At 39.7% G+C, this 22578-nt stretch overlaps 1 protein-coding gene across 1 annotated transcript in view; it reads right to left on the bottom strand.

Moving 5' to 3' along the window:
• NALF1 (NALCN channel auxiliary factor 1) overlaps window positions 1–21543 on the bottom strand; it is a 468197-nt gene extending 446654 nt beyond the window's left edge. Inside the window, exon 1 of the mRNA XM_065658659.1 lies at window positions 20725–21543. Coding sequence (XP_065514731.1) covers window positions 20725–21543 — 819 coding nt within the window. The remainder of the gene's footprint in view (window positions 1–20724) is intronic.
• Between the last annotated feature and the right edge of the window lie 1035 nt (window positions 21544–22578).

Here is a 22578-nt window from a genome sequence, read left to right as displayed (position 1 = left end):
TTAAGCCATTCAACTGCTTTCCTGAGGAACGATGCGTAGAGTGCTAAATGTACACCATGTAGTATGCTCCAGAAGATCTCACCTGTGATGCTGTGGCCACAGGTGTCACCTACAAGGAAGCAGCTACCGCTGCACCTATTTCAAAAGCCAACAGTGTGGAAAGTGCTCTCACTCTGTATATGTGGTGTATATGCACTCTCAGTCTTTGAACAGTGAGCTTCTGCAAGAAGAGAGTAGTCCTGGCAAGCAATCATTCTTACCGTGGTGGTAACTATTAGAAGAAGCAGAAAACAAACAAACAAACAAAGCCTTTGTGGGTGCATTTCAGAAGAAATGCTTCTATAGACTAAAATATTACCTCAAAACATTTGGACCCACCTTGTCTGTGGTAGTCTTTTGGAAGACATTTGGGTAAGAGAGTTTTCATGAACACAGCATAACTAGGTAGATGGTAAGTGGATATTTTCCTCATTATGGAAAGGAAGAAAACAATACAGAACTTGTTCATGAGAAGGAAGACTGTGTGATAAAGCTTTGGACCTTCAGTAGGTCTTTGAAAAATAATGTGTAAGGAAGGATTTCTCCAAACCGTTTCTGTTGTCACTATTTTTACACAGTGAGTGCAAGAACTTCTTTTAACATGTCGCTGAATGAGAAAGGCAAATCAAATGAAATACACTTTTTCTTATAATACCTCTGCAGCTGCCCATTGGTCAACTTTTGCTACCTAAACAGAAAGCACAAATACTTTATCACAAAAATCCTGGACTTTGCATGTATGACTGATCACATCCTAACAGAATGTAAAACCTGATATGATGTCAACTTGAAGTTGTTTAGAAGCACAAAATTCCTACTACTAAGTCAGCCAAGCGGCTCAGATTAACGTTTAAGAGATCTGCGCACCATGCTGCCCAGATTTCGTTCCCATCCAGACCTCATCTCCTGACACTCTATATACAGCACGTTCTTTCTCATGTGAAGAGAGTTAAGCATTGCACCTGGCTGTGAAAGTTAAGTCTAGCGTATCAGCAACATCTTTAGACTAGCCATCTAGAGCAAAGACAATGATTTTCCTGTAGGCTGCCTTCATCGTCTATGTTGTACATTAAAAAACACCACCACCACCACCACAACGACAACAAAAATAAAAAACACCTTAATGCTACTATAGACTACTTTATTCTTTACCATGGCAGTAAGAAGACTTTACAGAAGTATCCAGAATTATCAATGACAAACACCAATAATTCTGAATAAATATTTCACATTCTGCTTCATTTTAGTTGTCTATATTCAAAAACGACTACATTATTTCCTACCAAGTACATTGGTCTTTCTTGCATGCACAAAAAAGCACTTCTTTCTGTGTCAACTTTTTTCATATGATAGAAATTAGATCCTAATTTGTATCCTAACTCAGGATATGAGTGCTTAGTGCCTCTGAAAGTCAGGTCATTGCCCTTAATTTCCCTTGGACACTGTTGCCTGAGAGTATCCTCCTAAGCACTTCCTACTTGGATGCTTTTGAGAGTAGACTACAGAAAGGATATTATTTCCATCGCTTTAAAACGTCCCTAGAGGGAAATGAGATACACCCTGTACCCACTGAGCATATCCTGATGTTTGTAATAGTCCCTTGTGTGTGCTGGAAGACCCAGAAGCAGCTATTACTGAGGCAAAAGTTCCTCTGGGTCTTTTGCTATATATATATATATATATATATAACTTGGGTAAAGTTTCAAACCTTGTAACCTTTAATGGTTTAAAACATTCTCTGGAGTGCATATCTCGAGGTGGGTACGCTCAGATGAGAATTACTTCAAACAGCCTAGCCATTCCACTATTGCTCTGTCTGAAGCCTAAAATCATTAGTGGGATAGCTAGGGGAGTTTGAGTAGTTACTTCACACTTCTTGTAGCATAAGAGCACCATTCTTTGCTCAGGGGATGAGGGGTCTTGTGCAGCAGCAGCAGCAGCGTTTTGTATGAGGCCAAAGAGGTACCTGAGACTTACGTGATCAAAAATAATTCAATAGATGCAATTAGTAATTTTCTATCAAAATACTTTGAGAATTATTAATAGTACTAGTCATATTAAAAAGGTTCTCAGAAAATCTAACTGAAAATTTGCAAATACGGAGGGAAAAAAATTAAAACAACTTATCACTAAACAATTTTCATCTAAAACCCATCAACTACCACTTGATGCTATTCCTACTGCTTCACTACGTTCAAGTGACTTTGAGTATCTTCAAGTTGTGGAAGGCACTGAGCATACATGGGCAAATTCCCCTCAACTGAGTTCTCCAGCTACTAGGCAACTACACAAATGGTGGAAAATGGCATCCCCTAGTCTGTTGGGGTTTCTTGGGGGGGTATAGGGTTTAAAAAAAAAAAAAGAAAGCCGTTTGTTTCTCTAAAGGAATAAGAGTAGAAACAATGCAAACAATGCATATTATAGTAATTTTAAAAAGAAGCACCTCAGAAAATTAGGTACGTGTGTGCATAGATGGTGCAACACATCAAGGCAAGAAGAGACTTGGAAAAAAAGTCTACTTGGAAACTGTATCTCAGTAAAAATTTCCAAGATTCTCTTTTGTCCTAGGTTTCTAATCAGAATGTGAGTTTATCCTGTTATTCCCTTTCAAGCTATGACCCTGTTGCATGACCCAGCACACAACTCCAATTCTTCACCTTTTCTTTGAGAAAAACATGTTACTCTACCTTCCAAGTGGTACAGAGTTAAATAAATAAATAAATACATAAGACTACAACCCAATCAGATCTTTGAATAAGGAATATTCAGGTTAGTTTTGGGACTGCAACGTAAGCTATTTGTGGATTTGCCAGTGTATCTGGCACAGAACACTTAAGGTCTCCAAGATGCATAAACAGTGACAGACACATCTCAGTAGTGAAATGAGATAGTTAAATGAGAATATATGGATTAACCAGGTGTAAAAATATGACCAAGAAAGATCGTGATTACCCTTCCAAAAAATTAAAGAAGAAACTGGACAACGTAAGAACATAGAAGAGAAAGCAAATTATTTTTTACATTACTTTTTGTCTCAGAGAGCACTGAGAAGATATCAGCCTTTTCAAGTAACGATAAGGAGCTTTTGACAATTCAGATATTGTAACAGGAATAGCTGGAACAAATCAATAAATAAAAGTTCAACGTATCCCAAGAATGGGATGCTTGTTATTCAAGGGTCCGAAAGCAATTTAAGACTGACCAAAAAAAAAAAAAAATCACAATTAAGCAGCCGCACCTTGAAATCAGTTTGTATGCTGAACCACGCAGGAGAGTGATCATCTTCATGTAACTACTGAGAGAAACCAAGAAAGAATTCAAACACCTCCACACACATATTACTGCAGTAATAAATACACTAACTGAGGTACCAATTAAAAATAAAAGCGTTAAATATCTGGATTAAAGTTAGAAGCCTTAATGCCTCGTACATCTCCTTAACCTATTAGAATTCTTTTGGCATGTTAATAAATAGCAGATAAAAGAAAACTGGTTTATACAAGTTTTCTGGACTTTCAAAGGGCCTTTGAGAATGCTTCCCACAAAAGGCTGTTAGAGAAACTAAGTAATCACAGGGTGGGAAGTAAAGTGTTGTCATTGATTAGAAACCAACTACAAAAAGCAGAATACAAAAGCAGAATATATTTATTAATGGTCAATGCTCCATGTGGCTAAAGGTTAACAGCAGGGTGCCCCCAGGTTCTTTACTGGGGACGAGAGTGTTTAATCTATTTATTAATCACCTGGAAATGGAACTAGCAAAAAGATGGAAATGTTTACAGGTGACACAACAAATCTTAGGTTAATCAAGGCCAATGCAGGCCAAGGAGCTTTTGGGTCGCTTAAAAGAGTTCGGTTAAATGGGAAATAATGGCAGATAGAATCCAGCGCTGCCAAGCCTAATAGATGCACACTGGAAAGAACCATATGAAATACTTTGTCTAGAATTAAAAACAGTATGACCACTGAAGAGGGGGGAATACCCTCTTGACATGCACAGACCAGCAAAAACACTCCTCTGGAACCAGCCACAATCTAAAATAAAGACATTGTTGAGAATGAAGTGAAAAGGAAAGAGTACTGGTTTAGACATTACAAATGCTAAGATTCATTTGGGGATAAGTTTGATACCTCTAAAGGAAGAGGCTAAAAAGACACAATGTATAATTAAATCATGAATAAACTAAATTACTTATCTCTCTTCATAAGACAAGTGAAGAGTTGGACAAATGGACAAATATTTTTTATTTTTTGTTTAAACCAGACAGATAGAACTCCATGTCTGATGTCACCAAGTCCAAGGGTAACACCATTTTGAAGAAGGACTTAAATTTTTCTGTGGATTTATACATACAAGTTATTTATAGCAAAGCGCTCTGTTCTGTACAGCAAGCTAGAATCAAACCAATACAAACAACAAATGAAAAGTCAAGTTACCTCTGCAGTTACTCTCTTCTGTTTTGTGGGCACACAGCTTATTCTTATTCCAGCTTCTATACAGCATAAACCACACTTTTCAGTTGCAGGTCTGCTGTCATGGATACCCATCTTTCATTTCCCCTTTCAGAAAACTGGCCTTCTTAGTATGGCATATTACTATATCAAAGATCCACAGTCAAACACATCAGGAGAGGTTAGTTTGGTGAAGAGCTTGAGGAGGGAGAAAGAGAAAAGGCTAGGTAGTGGTGAACAATAAAGGGAAAAGAACTGCTATATCCTAAACGATGTTATAAACTGTCATCTTTGCCAATGGTGGGCATGAATTTGTAATACTGTGTTTATCTCAACTCTGGCTCTACCATAGCAAAGTGCGCTGTGCACCAATGTCCATTAGAGACTTAAAGTAGGTAAACAGTAACATGTGCAACTGTGTCTATGAGAGATTGCTAATAGCAAAAGCTTAATGCATGAGGACTTGTTACGCAAGTCCTTTTTGCCAAGAATTACAGGTTAAAGGCTACATTGTAATGTGTCGCAACCGCAGAGAAACTCTCGTATTACAGCAGATGTACAGATATTCTCATTTGTGTGTACAATACATAAACGAAATCCTTCTGTCAAGTAAGAAGCTGCACTTAAATGCCTTTGTCAGTCAGTACCCATTAATACAACCCAAAAAACATATGTTCAAGGGACATATAGGCAGCAGATCCCTCCACTAGTATTTCAATGTATTCAAATTTTTTTTTTTTTCTGGTTTTGCTTACTAGTTTGGCTATACCACTTTACTATAATTTACATAAACATAATCCTCTCCTTCTACCCTAGTCTCCACTTTCATCCAACAATTTGCCACTATATATAAGGAAAAAAAAAAACGTACCGGAGTTACACAAAAAAATCACTAAGAACTAGAGGAACAGAAATCCGATCTTAATTATTACAAAGAACCAACAGAATTAATGCATGAAACATAGCAAGAACCAAATTTTGATGAAATTTTGGTGGTTTTGCTACACATGTAGAGAGAATCAGGATTTTGAATACCATTCTAAAAGCCTTTGAAAATGAAATTTATCTCTAATGGTAAGATACCCCTTCGTGTACGAATTATACTAATAGAAAAATTACAGAAAAGTATTTTGTTGAATCACAAGCATGATAAATTTACTACTGCCTAATATGAGTTAAGAAGAAAAGCAAACTAGCAAATGATTTTCTGTCTGCTGTAGCATCCATTTTAGCTCCCAAGCTTATTTCCAGAGATAGGACATGACACCAAGCAGATCACTGAGCAGCATACCATGTCAGTTCCTATATCTTGCTTACCAAAAATATACTCTCCTCAGTTTTCTCATTCTTCAGTATCAGCTCCTTCAGGCTTCAGGATAAAACAACACTGAGTATAATCTGAGATACATGCAATTGAAGCCTTATAAGAATATGTTGTCTGTCTACTCTTCTGTGACCTAAGTTAAACATCTGCAGTTTTGGCGACCTGCCACACCAACTGCTTTTTCTGCTGGCAGGACAATGTCCTGCCTGTGCTAGTTGGTCTCCCTTGTAGCTCCTGGTCAGCTCAGTAGCACCTGGTGGTGAAGTAAGTGCTGATCACCTGTAGGTTTCCTCCAATGTTTCAATCAAACACACCGATACTGTTTCAGTAAATGATTTGTTTATCTATTTTTGTTAGGCAAATTAATCACTTTTCTTGCTTCTTTTTAGCCCCACTGGAGTTGTGAGTTGAGAAAAAGGTAAGAAAGCTTCCTGGTGGTTACCACAGGCTAAAAACATTAAGCCCCATAGATTTTCAGGAACACTTACTGTTGGAACAGGGTTGGCTGATCATGACTTTTAGAAGAACTCGTTTTCTTCTTAGAAGTACTTAAAAGCACCTCAATGCATGGCATGAGTTTTCAGGGTTCAAAAGCAATGTCTACCTGTAATTAGTGGGAGTATTCCAATAAAAATGCCTAAATAATGAACATTTTAAAGGTAGCAGTTGCCCGTACTAACAAAACATATTGTCACCAAGGCATTATTATCCTATGGTTATATTTTTTTAAAGAACTATACAGTACTCTCTTAATCTTTCAAAGAAAAAAGCTTCACTCTGTGAAGAAAAACAGTATCAGTCAATATCATAAATACAGTCTTGTCCTCAGTGCTGAAAAATCCAAAGAAAATGAAGTCAGGCACATAGGAAATGCAATAACTAAAAAAGAAAGTCAGTTATGATACTTAGGTTTTCCTGCATATCTGGTCAACAATTCAGTGGTTACCTAAAATCCAGACTGAACACTGCCCCATATTTTTTTTTTCTTCTAGTAGCAAACAAGAAAAGAAGTGAGAAGATAGGGAGGACAGCATTTTATGAAAGAAGGTTAGACTTGTTCCATTCTTCCCGACTGCCCTCCCTCCATCCTTCCCCAAACTAATTTTTCATTTTTGCATGATTCTGAAACTAAAAATTCAAGAGTCGTCACAAAGAGGCACTGAACAGTCTCTTTGGCCTCACATCTGTGTGCCGGGAAGGTGCTGCGAATTCCACAGCAAAAACAGGGCCGGCCGAGAGAGCCCAAAATGCAGCAGAGCTGCAGTGGTTCTGCTGCACAGAGCTTTGGCAGCTGCAGGGATGGCACAGAGCAAAGCTCTGCACCATGCTGTGCATCACCTCCATAGGCAGGTCAGCAGAAGGAGGGAAAAAACCTTTAAAAAAAAAAAAAATAGAATAATTGATGATGAGTAGTACCGTGATTACATAGAGTCAGGTGCAACGAATCACCTCCCAGCTCAGGGCCTTGAGCTGCAGTCCTCAAGAAATTGCTGAGATACTTTGGGAATCATCTCCAGGTGAGGGCTGAATTTCAGTCTCTGTGGCTATGTGAATGTTAACAAGGAGTGGGGCTCTATAGAAGCAAGCACTCTGCAGACTGACACAGTGCTGAGAACCTGGCATCCACATTGTGTAAGTATCATAGATTTTACTTCGGGCTGAACCTAGTGCTATAGATTGCACGTCCCTTAGCGCCTGCAACTCATCAGATGCGCTTCTGGGGCACTTCTTCGCCTTTAATTTCATTGGGAAGCAATCCAGTTTGTGCACTCTCAGATTGCTCCGTGATGTGAATCCAGATACAGTGAGAGTGGGAATGGGAGATTTGTTTCAAAATCACACCCCTGCCCTGAACTAAAACGCTAATGTAGCCACAGCCTCAGGGCAGCTGCCTGTACACAGTTCAAGCATTTGATTTGTGAGCTGTGTGCCCAAGTGGGCACAGACTCTCTAAGAAATAAATAGTTGCGTTTTAACTCTATTAAGACACAAAGCGAAGAATTCGAAGCAGGACCAGCCCTTTGAGGAATAGAATGGGTGTACCTCATTGCACACCATGTGTTGTGGGGCCTCTGCATTGCTGAATTTCTGTAATACTTCTGTTCCTTGCAGGAAAAAAACAAAACAAAACACCACTTTGAGGTCTTTTGCTTCTCTTTCAAACATATCACCAGATGATTTTAAACACCTCCTTATTCAGATATACTTTAAGTTCAATTTTTTTTTATCCTGTATACAGGACCACAAATTTAGAGTAATCCAAAAAAAGCTTATTGATATTCACAGATCTCTTATTCCTCCCTGTGAGCCTCTTGATCTTCCCTGCCAGTCATGATTTTGCTAAAATTCTGAGATGTAAATATTTCCTGCAAGCTGCAAAATGTATCATCTCCTCCTCTTGAAGATCTAAACAACTATAATAGGAAAAAAACATCTCTTCCATCCCCAATACCAGCTCTTTTCCAATCAAGGCTGTATTAAAAACTATGAGAAGAAAAAAAAAATCAACAACACAAATATTTACATTCATATCAAAATTTAAGGAGGACTGTTTCTCCAGTGATCGAAAAGAAACAGCCACAAGTAGACAGAAAACTGCAAAAAAGGCCTATATAAATGTTTGGGAAGTCACTGAAGTTCATGCTTATATTGCACAAGCTAACATAATTCTGCCCTTGAAAATATCCCAGAAAAAATATAAAACTCAGATGATGCAACAGTAATAAAACCTGATCTCCCAGATAATCACAGCAATCAAGAGTCTTGGCCTTAAAAAAACCAAAACAAAACGAAAACATAAAAACCAAAACCCCTTGTTATGTAATGGGCAAATATAAAAGCAGAGACAGAAATAACCTAAAATATTCCAGTTAAGCAAATAGAACATTTAAGGTAGCTTCTTCCATAATCTATTAATATTAGATAGCAGAGATACATGGAGTTTCAGGTGGTTTGTTTCAACCAGTGGTCCAGATTTCAGTCCAAACATACAGAGGGCTCCTACAAAGGAGTTGCAAAGACCAGCGTAAAACTGTATTAGTGCACGTATGACATCGGCAATCGATGCTTGTGTATTTCACATTTACTGTGGGGCCTTTCTGAAGTCTTGATGTAAGAAAGAGAATACTCTAAGTAATTTACATCTCCAGATCAGTCAAAAAACAAACAAATCAGTGACTGCAAAAAGGAAAAGTCCATTTAGAAAAAATTGTTACATTTTTCTGTACTTTCTCAACTACTTCTTAATTTTCAAGAATCCAGGACATTTCAAAGATTTTCACAGGACTTTACTTCAGGCCTGTCCTAGCCTCTCCAAGATGCTTTATCCTGGTTCAGTAATTTCCTTATTACACCTCCTGTAAGACATATATATCTATATATCTATCATATATATACACACATGTGTATAATACCTGTAATTTTTAGTTAAGATGAGTCATTGTTAAAATTACTACCTTTTTTGTGAGTGTTGAAATGTACCACAGAGCAAAACTTCCATTACCTGATCAATTCTTCAATTTATGCTGAAATTCTAACTGTACTTATACCAATGTAAATACAGAGTGTCTCTACAGCAATCAAAGCAGCTTCTCTGGATTTAAACTAGCAATACTACTGATGAGCATCTCTGCTTTTAACACTTGTGGATGACCTACACTCTTGGCTGGAAAAGGCAAATTAATTTTGCTTTGTTGTCTTCAAGGTTTCGCCTCCCTCAAACAGCTGAACAAGTTAAGCTCACAACATTTTTCTACGATGTGCCTGAAAAATCAGTTGGAGAATGGGATCAAGACCAAGTACAACGACAAAGAAAAGGGGTGGGGAGGTGGGAAGCATTAATCTGACAATAATAACAAATTAGTAACATCAGTCAAAGACAAGGAAATGAACATCTAAAGCACTCTGCATATTGCTTATTGTAGCAAGATTTGTAAAACAAATCAGTCTGAGTCAAATCTGTCCCTTTGATTTAATATATTTGAGTTTTAAAGTATATCCTTCTGCTCTCCAAATAGTATTACATTTAAGTAAAGCCATTAATTTCAATGGAGGTAGTCCTGGGTTATGTCATTGTAGATTCCTGATTATAGAAAATTGGTCTATATTTACAAATGAAAATAAAACAGTATTTTGAATTCACATCTATTATACAGAGATCGGCTTGCAGTACATTTACTCAGGTCATGTCCCAGGAATCAATCTCAGCTGCTAAATTTCGAAAAGCTATCGTTACAGTAACGATTTAATTTTGTTAATATGGTGAGGTTGCAAAAAATGTATATTTATAAGATTCATCTTTAACATTTATAAGATTTAAATAGAGACAAAAGAAACCATAATGCACTTCTAACTGAATTGGGATATAAAACAGCAAGCCTCATTTCCTGAACTCCAGTGATACACTATATCTTGTTAGCTAAACTTAGCTTATAATAGGGGTCATTTCCCCAACGATTGTTATACCAGAAAGCATAGAAGAAAAAAAAAAAAATTCTGTTTTTAAGACAATTTGCCCAATATTTCCAATGTACCTTATTCAGAAAGTCCTACTTCTTCATAATACTGGTCCAAGTTCTGGCAGGTTCCGTGTAGAAATATTTACAGGAAGACTTTAACTCCACAGAAGAATGGGGCTAGAAACGAACATCCCTCATCTCTGAATGCAGGATGAATTTTAAAACCCATCCCCTGGGACCTTGGCTACGTGTTTGTTTTGCTTCCTTCTTTTAAGTGCAGCACCTCCAGGCAATGGAATCTAATCCCCGCGCATCCTTGGCCCTGGCCCTGCTCCAGCGGTGCAGCCCAACAGGCAAAGCCTCCGCGTTCCTGGCAGCAGGTGCCAAGGCGTCCCCATCAACGGGACACTGGGCGCTTCCCACTCCCGTTCCCTTCCATAAAAACTTCCGAATTATCAAAACTGCCCAATCTCACTTTAAAGCACTGTACCACAATACTAGCAGCTTGAACGTAGGGTGAAAGGAAAAACATGAAAGGATGTTTCTGTACTTACGGGGGTATAAAATCTGCAATATTCCAAAATAGATGCATTTGGAATACTTTGCTTCATAATAAAAAGGTCAATGAATTAGGCTCTGACAACATGGATCTTTCTCCATTGATTGCACTGTTTGCATGACTTTAACATGGCCGGAATCTACTAGTAGAGACACATCCCACTGGCAAACCACCAGAAGCTTGCTTAAGGAATTTATTAACTATCAGTATTCCAAATAGGTATTATGGTAATACTTCTCTTGACAATTTCCAGGGGCATTAGCCTTTACCAAAGCATAGTTTTTGGATTATTTGTAGATGTTTTTAATAAAAAAAGATTATGACTGACGCACATAATTTTAGTTTTATCATTTTGATATTATACATCGAAACTCAAAGATATAGTTTTCTCATCGTTTTAAAACAATTTACTTTTAAAGTGAGATGTGCGAGACCATGTTTCACCATGAAGTGACCTTCTTTTAAAAGTCAGTTTTAAGTCTATAAATACACAAGCATTATTACTTGCAACTGTGAATAAATAAAATGTTCGTATATATCCTATAACTGTTCTATACAAAAATAAAGTTTCAAAAAATATCATATGTGAAGGCAATGTTAAGAGCACGTATGGGAAATTTGCATGTAATTTTTGTGAGAACATTTGAAAAAAATACCTACTTTTATTATTTATTCCACAATAAAAATAGCATAAAAATAAATTCTAATGGTATATTTGCTATTTTTGTTGTCTTTCTACAAGCTGGGCTTTGCTGTAAAGAGCATATGTTTTTTAATCCAGTGTACACGTATAGACATACAAAAAATTTGTCTCAGCAGAGATCATTTTAGTGCCTTGGAAAATGTAACTTTAGCTCTAACAAAAACAAAGATACCCCTCTAAATGATGAAGTTATGCTAATAAAAAAATATATACATTTTCTTGAATCATGAGCATAATAAATCAACTCTCACCTAATATGTGCTAAGAATAAACTTTCCACACCAGCAGTGGATTTTCTGACTGGTATACTGTTCCTCATGAAGAATATGTATACATGAACAAATTTTTATATTTATGATCTTATATTTAGTTGTCTGTTACTACACACAGAAATCTACATGGTATGTAATTAACTTTTAATATAGATTCTAAAGCATTTAAGGGTTGTTCAAATTCTTCCTTAACAGATCTTGAAATCCAAGTATTCATCTACATGGATACATCTTATAATAAAATAGTTTTTCTGATAAGAACCTCTGAGTGTGACACCTACAGTACAGAGAGCAAACTAACCAATGTGGAGCAATAACCAGCAATTCATCAACCAACCTACTCTGGAAACTCTCTTATTCTCCTAAAAGAATTAATAAAATGAGAAAAACTATTTTTCCAAATATTACAGAAAATCTACCTTTCCCCCTCCCTTTAATAGAGAATGTCCTCTGGTTCTGGATTGTTAATATCTTTAAAAAGTAACAAAGATACTTCATTATGATGTTTTACAGAGACTAAGTGTGTTGACAGGCCCAAGATTCCATTTACATAAGCGTTAAGATAAATTGAAGGCAACATCTAATCTAACATGCAGAGGATCAGCAAGTATAAAACATGTATTCTAGATATCATATTTTCTCCCTGGAAAATATCTCCTGAAAACTAAAATATATTACACATTCTAAAATATAAAAACAATATTTTTTTTTCTTTCTCAAAATTTATAAAGGATAAATTTGAAAATAGAATGGCTTGACTAAGGAACTTGACTAAATTGTAACATAAAAAAAAGTAAAAATGACACACCAAAAGTGGAGATTTGGACTTTTTTTTTTTCAATTTGTAATCTCTCAGGTACAGTTTCCTCCTAACTTCATTGAAATCACTCAAAAAATCCACAATGACTTCCAGACTGTTGCAGATTTTCTAAAAACCTGGAGCCAAACATACTGGTTTTTGGTAACTTCAGATCATCTTTGCTACTGTTTTTAATCAGTAGATTGTCTTCTAATGATGAAACCTCTGAATATGCTCTCAACATCAACCTATATGAAAGGTAAAATTTCCAATCACGATCTCCAAGACACTTCAAAGGACCAAGATATTAATATTGAACTCCTGGAAGTTTATCCGTTCAACATTTATCACCACCAGTTGTCCGAACCGTTTGGTTGCATCTGACCAGTGCTTCAAAGTGTCTACCAGGTTCTCCCAAAGAGGCTTTAGGAAAATGTTATTTCAAAAACAGTTTTTAAGACATGTCCATCAGTTTGGATGAATGAGGTGAGATGAAGGCCGAGAGAATATCAAGTGTTGATCAGCTGCACTTCAAAGCCGATTATACCATGCCCTGTTCTCTTTGTCATTATGGACTGGGAGCTCGTTGGATATAGCTCTTCAATACGCATGTTCTGAAGGATCAACCTACATCTTTTATTTATCCATCTTGTTTGCAAACAAGGTCAGATCACAAATCCAAAAATAACTCTGCTCTTTAGTTTTCTTAGTGTACCTTCAAATTAAGAAAATATTTCTATGAGCCAGAATGTCCCTAGTGCCTCACTAAATTTGTATTCATCTAACTGATTGATGCTGTAATGTAAACTAAGATATCACACTCTCTCACTTAGCAATGTTTGCTCTACAGTTCTGACAAGAGAAAAGTACAGTGAAAAGTACACAGAAAAGTACAGTATGGTTATTTTAGTAAAGTGGCATAAATGTCTAAGAATATGTGTCTCCTGAGTGAGAGAGATTGGGTAGGCTTGGGAGATCCCTCTGATCTGGTCTAAGAGAAGAAAATTAAACCCAGTGTAATGTATAGGAATTCTCATGCATACAGAACCCTGTTCCCCACTCCCAAAAAAAAAAAAAAAAAAAAAAAAGAAATCTGTAACAGATTAGATTTATCTGCAAAAATTTCTAGTAATAGGATGACCTACAATTGTTATTGTATGATTTTTCAGTAGAACAACTAAAAATAGTAGTATGTAGAAGCTCTTGGCCTCCCCTCTCTCAAAAAAGTGATAAAACTATAGGTACCATACAACACCCCTTCCTATTCTCATCTCTTAGAAACAGATTGCGTAGCTCACACATTCTTCAGTGACAGAATACAGTTATGAGAGAAGGAAAAGAGGCTTGTGATTTCACTAGTTTGGTGTGTGACTGCACAAGTAACAAGATTTTACAAACTTTCTCACAGCTAAATTTTGCATATGATCACAATTTCATCCAAACTTCTTTCTTATACCAAAATCATTATGTTAGGATTCATTTAATGTGACTTTAGAGGTGGAGGTGTCTGTATCTGAGATAAAATGACAATATGTGGTCTTTAGAGACAATGAACAGAAAATAGGTACTTCTAGGGTGTAATCCATTTGATCTGTTTTACATGTCCACGTTATTGTGAACCAACTCAGATTCTACTTATGTATCTCTGTTGACTACGAAGAGACACTGAACTTTTATGTTTGACATGGACATCCATACTGGACAACTAAGTTGTTTTTTAGGGGTTTTTTGTCAGATGAATTATTGAATTTTCCATCTTCTGGAATATTATGAGTGATACTTACCAAAAAGTAATATTTAAGAATTCAGCTTCTAAGTTACTTTTTCCGTTTTAGGGAATTCACAGATCTAAATACATTATGGCTCTTAGGGCAAGACTGAAGTGATAAATTACTGAGTATAGACCAAACGATTTTTAGGCAGGATAAGCAATAGAACTATAATTTGCATTTCGATTACTTTTCCTAGAAGAACATGAAATGACAGAGTAAGACTGTTGCATTCTTTGCAAGGTGCATGTGAAGCATACTGCTTGATGCAAAGAGAATCAGTGAACAAAGTGAAATTGAGAGCAGAGCCATGAGGTCCTTAGCGACGTGACGCTAACACCATGAAGTGTTAAATGGTGGCTGCTGAAGTACGGTGGAATTCACTACAACTAGTCTGTTCTAGTCATTTGTAGTCTTTTTTACCAAAATCAGGAATGAAATACCCATCAACACTATGAATGCGATGAATATCTAGATGATCAACTACATGCAAACTTTCACAAAGTTAATGGGGTGAACTCACTTCTGGAAAGAACAAGCTGGGAAATTTGCTCTTTTAGGAGTGAAGAGATCTGATCCTGATCCAACAAAGCATTTAAGCAACTGAATGACTATAAGCATGTACATAGTCTTCCCTGAGTGCAGTGCCATTCATCTAGCTCAAACCAGAAGACTGAAGCAAATTGCTTAATCAGGATTTCAGGCCAAAACGCAAGGTTCATTAGTACATAGTGTTGCTCCTTATATTAATGTACCAGTGCACTATTACAAGAATAGTTATACTAAATTCATCCACATATTTATCTTAAATTAGTTTTGTAAAATAATGCAGCTTCTATTTAGGAAAAAAAAAAAAAATCAGCTGAAAAAATAGCATGTGCAAAGATCAGTTTATACAGCCAAATTAGCTTCACAGCATTTTAAACAAAACTTTTAAAAATATATACATTTAAGTATCATGGCTTTTTTAAATACAGCATATTATTCATTTTAAAAAGAGCTTTAAAATTAACATTTAAATTTCAACCCATTCTGAAAAGGCATTGGTTCAGTAGTTAATATTTTTTTTTTCTTGTTTCTTTTAGACACTGACCATCAGTGCAGATTTCTGAAGGTTTAGTTTGTAAGAGTTTCTTCCAATTAGTTTAGGTATCACTTCTGCATCTAATATAAATATTGTGTGATTAAGATGTGCAATTGAAATATCTAACTTCGCGGCAGATGCTGGTCTATGTGACCTTTTGTAACAGAAGGTTCTTTTATCTCTTGAGCTTGTGGTTTCATATTTCTCATCTGCTCTTTTCTGCCAGCTTAACTGAGGGTTTAAATCAAAACCTAATTAGACTACATATGCTGTTTAGGAAAAAGTTCTTGGAAAAGTCATGATTCATATAAGCTTTGATATTTCCAGATAAATGAGAACAAATGTGATTTTAATTGTTTTAAATAACTTTCAGTCATCCTCTTACTCAAATAAAAGCAGTTGAACACAGGTCTTTGATTAAAAAAAAAAAAAAAAAAAAAAAAAGAATTATCTAGCAGCGGAAGCACCAGCTCTGGACTTCTATCAGCTATACCATCTATGTTTAATGATGAAACCTTTTATTGATATGCAGGATTTTCAGCTAAGTAGTATTATAACTCAGCTATTTTCTCACATATTTCTGATACCAACATCATAAACCTCAAATCAGAAGTTATTAAATTATAATTAATTACTGAAAAAAAAGTCTGCGTGTACATACTGAGGACCTCGGATGTCAACTAAAGTTTGCCTTTTAGAAGTGTTGATATAAAAAAGTTGATATCTTTTTAATTTTCTCTTTAGATATTCTAGGAAGAAAACCAAATTATTTTAAAGTTATTTTCATTATAATGCACTTACCTGAATTACATATTTTAATAATTTAACTTGCACTAAGGAAGGCCACATTCAAACACTCTCAACTTTCACTGGGTTAAAGAAGCCTGTGTCAAAAAACAATATCTGATGTTTGGTTCAAACATTAATAAATACATCTGCCAAGAAAGCCTCGGCCTCTGACATGTCTTTTCACAAAGACATAAGTTCTAACTCTCTCGGAAAAAAAAAAAATAAATAAAATAAAACCTTCACATTTATATGTCCTACTTAGTTATTTGACCCAGTTCTTAATCAGAAGTAGCCAGAATTTTCTTTTATTCCACAGAGCGATTGCCTGATGTCTTAAGAATAAGAACTTGAGTATTTCCCCTGATAGAAAGCTGATAAGTCATTATGAGGAACTGTGTCTTCCAACATGAAGCCAATACAGTTCTGTTAACTGTTTGAATACAGTCCTATGTCCCACTGCATATAAAAATTATATTCTGGAAACCAAGAAACTACAGATATTGCCAAGAGCAATCTCTGTAAATACAATCACTACTTTATAATGTGCAAAAAAAATTGTCATAATTTTTTTTAATTCTAAATTAAATTAAAAGAGAAAAACAGAAATGTAGACCAAGATTCTCAGTTACTCTGTTCCTTCAGTGATTCATTAAAGCTATATCAACCTATTTATGTCACCTTGTTGAATATGTAATACATTTAAATATTTGTGTTTCTTCTTGTTTAGCCATTACTGATATGTGACTATCGAGACAAGAAAACAATATATAGAGACATCAGTCTTCAAGGATATTTTTTAAGAAATAAGTTGAAGATGGATTTATACTGAGACAACACTGATATCCAGAACTTCTAAAAAACATACAAATCTACTGACATCCTAACAATATAAAATGCATATGCATATTCATATTCATTGATGCTATCAAAAATAAATACTGGTTTTGAAATGTTCTAAAATTCAAAATTCTCAGCATTTTCTATAAAATATTCAAAAATATCAGTGCAGCTCAATGAGAAGTTTAATAGTAACACCTTAATTATAGGACAGCATTCTCAAAAAAAAAAAAACAAAACCAAACAATAAAACCACACCAGTGAGTACACTTATATATTAAAACCGAAACCAAAGCTAACCATGTAAAATAACTAAACGTGATCTGATAACCCAAACAACTCCTGACTGCAAACTTCTGCAATACAAAATAACTTGTTTATAGTATTCTTCAGAGACCAGGAGACATGTAGTGAAACACAGAATATTTTGAAAGTTCATTTTCTTACTGTTTCAGATAAATGAATGAAAATCTAAAGTCTCATACATCAGAAGTATTTTGATATGTACTGTTTGTTATAACCAATAGTATTTTCTGGAAATATATAACTTGCTGGACTGAGAAGCCACCATGATTTTGACTCTAGTGTGAGAACAAATTGTGTCAAGGGTGGAGTATGGTGGTGGAGAGAGTTGAGGAAGGGAGAAGTAACAGCCAATCACAAGTTTTAGGTTGACTGTTAATCAGTGTAAATTTTATTGATTTTGTCATCAGCTATAACTGGTCAACTGGATGAAAAAATCTATTTTCTGTGAATGAAGCAGCCCTCCCAGAATACCAAAACTTTCTTAAATAGAAATAGATTCTTTAACAAGCCTTTGATTGTATTAAGCCAGTGCTTACATACATGATTATTGAGTAAAGCAAATATTTTTACCATTTGGTTTAAAAGGAAAGACAAAGTAGTTCACTACATAAACCAACCAAATGGTGTACCTAAAACAGAGTCAGATATCATTTTCTATTCTGATTCTTAAGTGAAGAATTATCTAGATGCCCAAAGCTCGAAAAAATAATATTTACTAATACAAAAAGAAATCTGTTTCCTGACTGAGTTTTATAAACAAAATATATATAAAACACCAGAAAGTCCTGCAAAAATATCTCAGTTCTCACAAAGTATTCACCGTTAGTTTCTAGTTTCACCTGTACACACGTCGGGGTAGACCGCATACAAGCACATCAATGCATATGGCTATCAGACCGTCGGACCAGCTAAAAGCTCGCTCAACCGCCAGGACGAATCAAAAGGCTCCAGAGGGACCCAGAGGCACCAACTAAGGACGCGGGTGGAAGAGACCGGCCGCTCCGCAGCCAGGCGGCGAGCTCACTGTGCTGCCCCTCCAGCACCCTGGACAGCGACCTCCCCGCCACCGGCCGTTCCAGACCAGCGAAACCCAGCCCAGCCCAGCCAAACCCGGCCCTCCCAGCCAAACCCAGCCCTGCCCAGCCAAACCCAGCCCAGCCGCCCCGCGTATCCGGATGCGCCGCCCTCCGGCTTCCCCGGGGAGAGAAAGAAAACACTAAGTTGCATCCTTGGTTTTTTGGTGGAGTTTTTTTTGTTTTCTTTTGTTGTGGTTTGGGGGTTTTATTGCTTTTGTTGTTGTTGTTTTCCTTCACGGAATATCCTTCATTTTTAGCACAGACTGGTTGGCCAAATTCTCAAAACATAGAGCAATACTGTCTGGCGCTTAGAACCAGAGAACTGCGGGTCATAGGTACTGCATTTGTCTAGTTTATTTATATGTTTCATGCAATCATTTTAATGTCAGCAACTTTTTCCCCATCATTAGACAACTATTTCTCCCTACTGAGTCTCTGAAGGAGAAATCATTATGCAGTGTACATTTGCTATTCTGTCCTTTTTCAACACCTTTTACACTGTGACATACTGTAGAGAAACTGCATACTTGGTGGTAAAGTTCAGTCAAACTAAACTGTGATACAAAAAAAAATCACTTTAAGTAAGCAGATGTCGATCATTTGGCAGCACAGAGCAGCAGGTCAATTTCTAGCTAAACTGTTACTGAAATGGCAAAAATGTCCTTACAGCAGTAGACATTTTTTTACATTTGATACCCTTTTTACTCATCCAATTTACGCTTTTTACTTGACCAATTCACTCTGGAAATAAAATACATTTACATTATCAGTAATTGAGTACATGACATATATACAAGTATGCAGACATACCGCTTATAGCCTAGAAACGGTGGAGTCAAAATTACTGATGAGACTACTTTTTTGAAGTTTAACAATAAAAAAATGAATACAGCAACTTTCCAATATTATTCAATTAGATAACAGGATATTTCAGCTTCTGGAGGGACTGCAGATTGATTTTGTGGCAACGATATGTGCAAATCACACTAGCTCATTGGTGAATGGGATTCTTTAGGCATGGACTGTTACCATGAAATTATTTCAGAGGGCATTGCTGAAGTTACAAAGCACAGAGGTACTGCTAGGCCTACTGTTCAGAGCGGTGATTTGTATGCACTGTTGCGTTCCACTGCTAAAGCAGGATTTGGTTCAGACTAGTTAATGTCGTGCTACAGTAGTCGAGATAAGCCAGTTCAGGGCAGAAACCATTCACCTGGCCCACCTCCTAATAAATACTCCAACTAAGGGGTTGAAAAGCAGGCAGTTAGTTATTTTAGGTGCCAAAGCTAACACTTTTTTTCTGCCCTTTGCTGTCTTGAGAGCTAGGCCAACTAATCTTGTGCAAAAGTAGAGAGAAGACAACAGCTACACAGAGTCAACGTGGGACCCTGCCTTCTAACAAAGGAAAAGAAAAACCTCTGGATGTCTCTGAGTGGTCACTGGCGGCACCAAAGAAAACCACCGTGGTTTATTGAAAGGCTGCCACCATCGCTTCCCAACCATGGGCCACCGCGGTGCCCGTTGACATCCACCCTCGTCCTCCAGCTTCTCTGAGCTCCACAGATTCTGGCAGAGCCCCTGGAGGCACCGTCCCGCTCCCCGCTCCCGAGGCGGCCGAGAGCCCCCCCGCTCCGCGCACCCGCCGCCTCTGCCCGTAGTCCCCGGCGCCAAGAGCCCGACGGAACCCACACGGAGCCGCCGCTGCCCGCCCCCGGCCGCCGCTGAGGGACGAGACTCCCGTCCTCCGGGCACCGCGGCCACCCGCCGCCCCGGCCCCGGCCGAGCCCCGGCCTCGGCCCCGGCTCGCCCCGGAGGGACCACGGGCAGGGCAGCGTCGTCGGGCGGCCCCGGCTGCCGTCCCGGCCCCGCTCATTGGCATGCAGCCCCCGTCGCTGCCTGCCGCCAAACCGCATCCCAGCCCGCTGGAAGCCGGCAGCCGAGCCGGAGCCAATCGCATATTCATGAGGAGGGGGAAATCCAGCGCTGCACTCCCAGAAGACCGAGGATCACTTCTTTTTTTTTTCTTTTTTTTTTTTTTTTTAAACCTTCCCCCTCTCTCTGCCTCCCGTTTACCAGTGCGCTAACGGGGGTTCCCCGCCGACATCCTCCGCAGCTCTGACTGCACCCTAAAAACCACGGCAGCCGGCGCCAGGAGCGGAGACCGAAGCAGCCAAAACAGGGACCACGGCAGCCACAACAGCTGAGGGAGGCACGCCAGCCCGCCAGCCAGGGACAGGAAACACAGCAGGGGCTCCTACCTTACAATCCTCAGGACACGATTTCACCGAGTACTCATCCGACTGTAAATATTTCTGGAGCATAACCTCAAACTCTTCGTATTTCTCCTGAGCGTGCTGGTCGTAGCGCTGGTAAGCCTGGACGCACTGGCTGCAGGAGCCTCCCCCCTTCAGCACCACATCCAGACTGCAGTTCAAAGTGTCCGGATTGGACAACCCGGCGAACAACTCCCAAAGTGTGTAGGAATTACAAAAGGAAAGGTAAAAATCCGTCAGGTCCCAGCCGGGCGCCGGGCTCTGCCCCGCGCCCCGCGGCCGCTCCTGCCCCCCCCGCCGCCGGCACACTGCCTCCGCGTCCCCCACGCTGAAGCACTGCCCGGACGAGGAGCTCGGGGGGGGGCACGTCTCCAGGGGCCTGGCGGTGGAGTTCCCCAGGAAAGCAGCCTTGGCGTGTCGGGGCTCGGTGGCGTTGGTGCGGCTGCCGCGGCTGCCGCCGTCGCTGCTGCCGGGGGAGGGCAGGAGGGAGGGCGAGGGGGGGGCGAGGAGCCGGGGCGTGGGGGGCGCCGGCTCCCCCATGCCCGCCAGCAGCTCCGGCTCCGCGGGCTCCGGCTTCTCGGGCGGCGGCTGCTCCTTCTCTCCGGTCCCCGTGAATTTGGCCTCGGCGCAGAACCACAAGTGATCAGAGAGCAGGACTGTGAAAAACAAGAGCGATGCCAGGGACAGTCGCCATTTCTGAGCCCTCTCTGAATCCGCGAAGGGTTTTTCGTTCTCCCGGGGTGCGAACCAGATTTTTAAGCCGTCATCATACTGCCGACTGCACATCCAAGCACCCCTGGTCATATTTTGGGAACGCACAGCCCTGGCCGACTCCACCGTGAGGGCTCCTTTGCCAGTGTCACCACAATATGCATTGACTTAAAAGATTGGGGGGATTTTCTTGCCTGCCTTTCCTTCTCTCTCTCGCTCCCTCTTCCACTCTCCTCCTCTCTCTCTTTCTCCCTCTTCTTTTTTTCTTTCTTCTTTGCTTCCTCTGAGATATTGTTGGGTTTCGCCGGTGGCTCTGCCTTGGTCTCACCACACGAAGCAGCCCCAGTCCATCCAACGCGGAGTGCCGTGGAGAAGATAAGAGCAATAACGCAGAGAGAGGAGGAGGGAGAGGAGATGGTGGTGGTAGTGGTGATAGTTGGTGGTGGCGGGGCTGCGCGGCTGGTCCTTTCCCCCTCTCACCCAGGCATGGTCAGATCGCAGCACCCCATCTCCCTCCTGAGAAAAGCCTGCTGCCCCCGGACACCTGCATGCCACGTCCCCCGCTGCCGACGGACGGCTCCGAGAGGGCTCCTCGCCTCCTCTTCCTCCCTGCCGCCTTCGCTGCTCCTCTTCCTCAGCCCCGAGCCCCGGCACAGACGCCTGCACCGCTGTCTCCGTCTCCTCTTTCTCCTCTCCCCCCTCCGCTCTAACTGGAGAGACGCTGCTGCAGAGCTCCCGGAGCGCTGCCGAGGATGCTGAAGAGGAGGAGGAGGAAGAGGAAGAGGAGGAGGAGGCTGCCGGGGCCGCCGCCGCTGCTGGTGACAATGGGCTGCGGCTGCCGCCGCTGCTGCCGCCGGGCGCGGTGTCCCCGGGCGCACGGGGCGGAACTGCCTGGCTGGGGGCCCCCGATGGGCACAGGCATCTTGGGCCCCTGGGCTAAGTTGCCGCCATCTTCGTCCTGGAGAAACACTTTTTTGGGGGGAGCTCTGTCTTTTGCGTCATCTCCTCCCGCGCCGAGATCTCTCTATCCTGGCGCATTGGCAGCAGCAGCAACTCTGCCTCCTCCCGCCTGAGGAGGAGGAGGTGGGAGAGGCACTGGGGACCACATGGCTCCAAAGAGCTTCCTCG

Source organism: Caloenas nicobarica, chromosome 1 (genome assembly GCF_036013445.1).
Source record: "Caloenas nicobarica isolate bCalNic1 chromosome 1, bCalNic1.hap1, whole genome shotgun sequence".
NCBI classification, from domain to species: Eukaryota; Metazoa; Chordata; class Aves; order Columbiformes; family Columbidae; genus Caloenas; species Caloenas nicobarica.
This window is presented reverse-complemented; position numbering and strand designations above follow the sequence as displayed.